Source organism: Anomaloglossus baeobatrachus, chromosome 2 (assembly GCF_048569485.1).
Source record: "Anomaloglossus baeobatrachus isolate aAnoBae1 chromosome 2, aAnoBae1.hap1, whole genome shotgun sequence".
Lineage (NCBI taxonomy): Eukaryota > Metazoa > Chordata > Amphibia > Anura > Aromobatidae > Anomaloglossus > Anomaloglossus baeobatrachus.
Genome location: NC_134354.1, coordinates 121156151 through 121161050, shown reverse-complemented (window position 1 = coordinate 121161050; position 4900 = coordinate 121156151). Strand labels below are relative to the sequence as shown.

The 4900-nt window shown below is 38.3% G+C and overlaps 1 protein-coding gene across 3 annotated transcripts in view; it reads right to left on the bottom strand.

Annotated features, from left to right (window-relative positions):
- Positions 1-3692: 3692 nt before the first annotated feature.
- Positions 3693-4900, bottom strand: part of METTL16 (methyltransferase 16, RNA N6-adenosine) — a 135794-nt gene continuing 134586 nt past the window's right edge. For 2 of the 3 annotated variants that reach the window (XM_075333224.1, XM_075333222.1), the window contains exon 10: positions 3693-4483. In XM_075333224.1, the coding sequence (XP_075189339.1) occupies positions 3902-4483 (582 nt within the window). In that variant the 3' untranslated portion in view covers positions 3693-3901. The remainder of the gene's footprint in view (positions 4484-4900) is intronic. The other variant, XM_075333228.1, reaches the window with a different exon arrangement.

Genomic DNA, 4900 nt, shown 5'->3' with positions numbered 1-4900 from the left:
ACTTTTGATCTCTATATTCTATACACATGTCCTGATGGACATGCTTTGTTAAAAACACCACAAATAGGCCTCCTTTCAATGCTGCCAAGCTCATTCGAATGCATCAAAAAGGGGATTCTGAGGCATTTTCTGATGGCGATGAGCCTCATCATCCCTAGGTATTGGCGCTCTAAGTCGACACCAATAGTAGATTGGATAAAAGAAATAGATTTTCTGTGTAGGATGGAGAGGATCTCAGCAGCTATTAAAGCAAATATGGACTCCTATTATACAACGTGGCAAGAATGGATTATGTTTTGGGACTCGGCGGAGTTCAAGACGTTGTCCTTACCTAGATAGCAGGAGAGGCTGCAAGTCTGCATCCCTTCAGGTGCCTGGTAAATGGTATGCATCCCCCTTTTTTCCCCCCTCTTTCCCTGCTTTCTTGTGTATTTTCTTTGTACTTAATTCTAGCTTTTTCTTCTTGGCTTCTTTAAAAAGTTGTTCTCCGCTTTCTTTAGGTTTCTTATTAGTGGAATTTACAAGATATAATGCAGCGCATTGGTTTAGGTCTGTTTAATATTGATCATATAGACATGTGGATTGCTGAATTCTGATATTTGCTTTGTAATTGATTTTCTGCTGGCTGATTGCTTTTTGTTTTGTAATGTTACTAAATATGAATAACAACAGTTTATAGGAAGAAAAAAAAAAGATTGGTTGTTGACATCAAATCTAAATGAGAAAAGAAAAAATACAAGGAAGCAAAGGTGAAGAAAAGACACTAATAATAATAATGATGTAGCACCTATAGCAACACAAATAATGGTAAAATAGACAAACTGTTGGAGGAAGTGGGACTGACCTCACCAAGAAATGTATCATGGATCGCCACATGTAGCTGTTCAGACTTCATAAATGTGCAATACAATAGAATGTAAAGGTTTAATTGTAGACCACATACAAGCCACAATGCATTTCATCATTTCCCTTTCCTACTCTCGAGGAAAAGGAAATGGTGAACCAAAAAACGTGTTGACTTTTAACCTGTTTGAGAACTTTTTATCTTGTGGCTTGTATATGGTTTACACTAAAGCCATTCCATTTTTTCATTGTTGAGCCTGCACATTTATGTATTTTATTACATCAATATTATTAGTCTCTTTTCTCCCCCTGCACATCTATATTTATTATTTTCTCATTTATTGATTCCCCAACGACATTCTGGCAAAGGTTGAGTGTAAAACAAGCATTGATTCATGAAAGTGTTTACACCGGTTTTCTAGGCGTAAAACACAAAGAAAAATTGTTAAATATTTGAACAAAATTTTTGAGGCATTTGGTATTTTCCAGTCACTCAGGGCTAGCTCTGCTAAAGTGGGGGAAGAATGGGCAGGATGGAGCATAGTGACACCATCATCAAAAGTGATGTCAGTTTAGATACTGGTCTTCTAGTAGTGTTTACTGAGTTACAAGAACAAGGTTACATCTATAAGACCGTTCTTTCCACAGGAGGGAGGGAGAGACAGAGATTAACATCTACAAAATAGGATGAGGGTATTTTAGGTTGTAAGTAATGATGGGCGGACTCGCAGATACGCAGGTCTCCCACGCGGCTCTGACACTACTTCCAGGGTTACTCACAAACATCATATTTATGCACTGCTTTTCCTCCTGCATCTCTGGTTGCAGTCAGACATGCCTCCTCCCTGTGTAACAGCATGTCTGATTGCTTTCAATCAGAGGTGCTTTGTGTGTCTATTGCTGTAAAAATAAATAAAAAAAATTGGCATAATATTATTATACACAGTGCAGATAAAGCATACAGATACAGGGTGCACAGGGTGCAGCCCCCAGCCGTGCGCTTATCTTGGCTGTGTATCAAAATGAGACAGTATGCGACTTTTTTTGTTAATTATTTAAATAAAACATTTTAAAAAACAGCGTGCCCAATTTTGATACCTAGCCATGATAAAGCCGACAGCTTGGCGCTGGTATTTTCAGGCTAGGGAGACCCATGCTTGTTGGGTCCCCCAATAAAAAACTAGCAGCCTGCAGCTCCCTAGGAGTGTTGCATCAATTAGATGCTATAATCCTGGCACTTTACCAGGCTAATATGTAAGTGAAAAGAGATAAACACAAAAAAAATCCTTTATTTCAAATAAGGTTTTTTTGTATTTTATTACTCAGATTGTCAATGCACCAGGGCAATTGGAATGAGCTGGGTAAAGTTCCAACCTTGTCGCATCTAATGGATGCGACAATCCTGGGCAGTTGCGGACTGCTACTTTTAGGCTGGGGGGCCCAATAAGCATGGGTCTTCCCAGCCTCAGAATATCAGCCCCCAGCAGTTGGCTTTACCATGGCTGAATATCAAAATTGGGGGGAACCGCACCCTTTTTTTTAAATTACTATTTTATTCTCCTTATTTTGATACAGAGCCAAGATAATGCGCACGGCTGAGGGCTTCAGCCTGTAGCCATATGCTTTATCTGTGCTAGTTATCATAAAACGAGGGGCCCCATGCCTATTTTTACACCAATCTAGACACACACAGTGCCTCTGATTGAGAGCAGGTAGACACGCTTTCACACAGGGTGGGGGCGCATCTGACTGCAACCAGAGACACTGGGACAGCTGGTCGGCAGGGGAAGCAGTGCATATGCATGAAGATAATGAGTGGAGACCGGTAAGTATGAAGCACTTTCTTTATTCTTATCTGTTTTTATTTATTTTTTATTACATGGGTGGCTAGACCTGGATAGTTACCCAGAATTCCCTAAGAACTCTGAGCCTGGGGTCAGTGCTCATGTTCTTTTGAACTCGCACGGATCAGGACTTTTGCAGTCAGGGTCTGCCCATCACTAGTTGTAAGCTTTTCTCAAAAGGTAAGTTTTTGGGTTGCTTTTGAGGGTTTTAAAAAGGACTTGTCAATCGGTCAAAAGTGGACAGTTTTTGCTCATATTTTAGATTTGCTGCTCCCAAATTATTCTGTTATTTAATATGAACCCAGAGATATCGGCCTTTTTATGTAATATGAACTTTTATGGATTTTACCAAAGACTATACAGCGCAGCCTAAAGATATTACCTGCAGAAAATCCTGTGAGCACCGCCCCATTGGTACAGAGTAAAATAATTAGCACTAAGTAAAAAGGCCCATATCCCTGAACTACATGGCAGATTAAAAAAAAAAACAAAACAAAAACAATACTCAGGGGAGCACCAGTAACAAAATAAGAGCCAAAATTGCCCTCTTTCAACCTAGTAGACAGAAATTTTCTACAGTGGGGGAAATTTGATGTGTTGGGACATCAAGTTCTTGAGGATGAAGGATGCATGGAGAAGATTGTGTGCGCAGCAGAAAAAAGAAGAGCAAATAAGAAGGTCACACACAGAAAGCAGATAATGAGGGAAAGTATTGTGAGATTCGAACATGGACTTCTAATATTTATGTCCAGGAATTAGAGAAAGACATCCTCTCTGGCTTCTTGTAAATAGATATGATAACCCATCCCTTTAAAATTAATTTCAGAATAGATTTCTGTCTTACACTACTTACACTATTAAAACACTGCCGCAGGAAGAAAGTGAGTTATTTTTCCTGTTGTCACCTTTGCTGCTACTTTATATATCTAAAGTAGCAGCAATTTTAAATAACAAAAAGTTAAATATTAACATAAAGCCTATGACAAACCATTGTGGAAGCACACATTATTAATTCTTTGCCTGGTTTTATTTAAATGACACTGGCTAAGTTGGTAAATAATGGGGTGACAAATTCACATTAGTACACAGTGTGTAAAGAATAACATTCTGGCACAGAGAAAGTGTTATATAAGAATTCTAGGAGTTAAAAAAAATGTTGTAAAAGTAAAAACATGAGAAAACAGAAACATAAGCATTGAATGATTACACAGGAACTAACTCCTGGTAAGTCTACTAATCTGGTTCCTCAAATGTGTGCACAGTTGGTTCATTAAGTCTCTGTTGTGGCCTTCCACCCAGTGCAACTCTACCAATACAGTGGTGGCCTCCTTCTTAATATTCATTACACATTTGAAAAGAAAGGGAGAGTTGCTGCTACTGACAGGTTGTGGCGATTCTGTTGGGACTTTGCTGGCTTGTTCAGAAGAATCACGTTCATCAACTTCAGTGACCTGATCTTGGGTAGAGGAGTCCTCCACCTGTTCTGGCAATGGTCTGGAGTCCTCCTCCATAGATTCGGGAGCAATGTCTTCAGGCAAAGCTGCAGTATCACCACTGCCTGAAGTAGAAAGATTTTTTTCATCTAAGGTTGCTGATTTTACTGAGGTCTCTTCATCTTCAGCTTGTGTTTCAGCCTTCTGAGTTAGCAGGAAATTTTGATCAGGAGCTCGAGGTACCTCTCTTAGTTGTCTCATTCGATCCCTCTTCTTTCTACGATTGTGCACCCATGAGTTTTCAATTGCTGTCAAAAATAAACTTTGTTCCCCATTTCCACAGGGCACAGGTTTATGTTGTACCTGTAGGAAAATAATATACATTTTTTAATTTCAGTAATACTGTACATGAAATATTGTGATTAATGAACTAAAACATTTTGTCTAAATGTGTCCGGAAAAGTTAAACTCATCAAGATATAGAAATATTTAAACTGTCCAGTGCTGAAAAGAAGAAATCAGAAGCCAGAACTGCTGTTTGTAGTTTGTGACATCCCCCTATATAAAAATTATATAAATAAATAAATAAAAAAATGCGATGAAAGGCAACCAATAATCATTAGGTATCAATAAGTATATCACCTCCATCATCAGAGTATAAAAAAAATAAAATTTTCAGAAAATGGTAACTACATTTTTTTTCTTTCATTTCAGCACTAAAATAACAAATCTAGACTTGTTTGGTAATTGCCATAATCATTTTGACATGGAGAATCATGT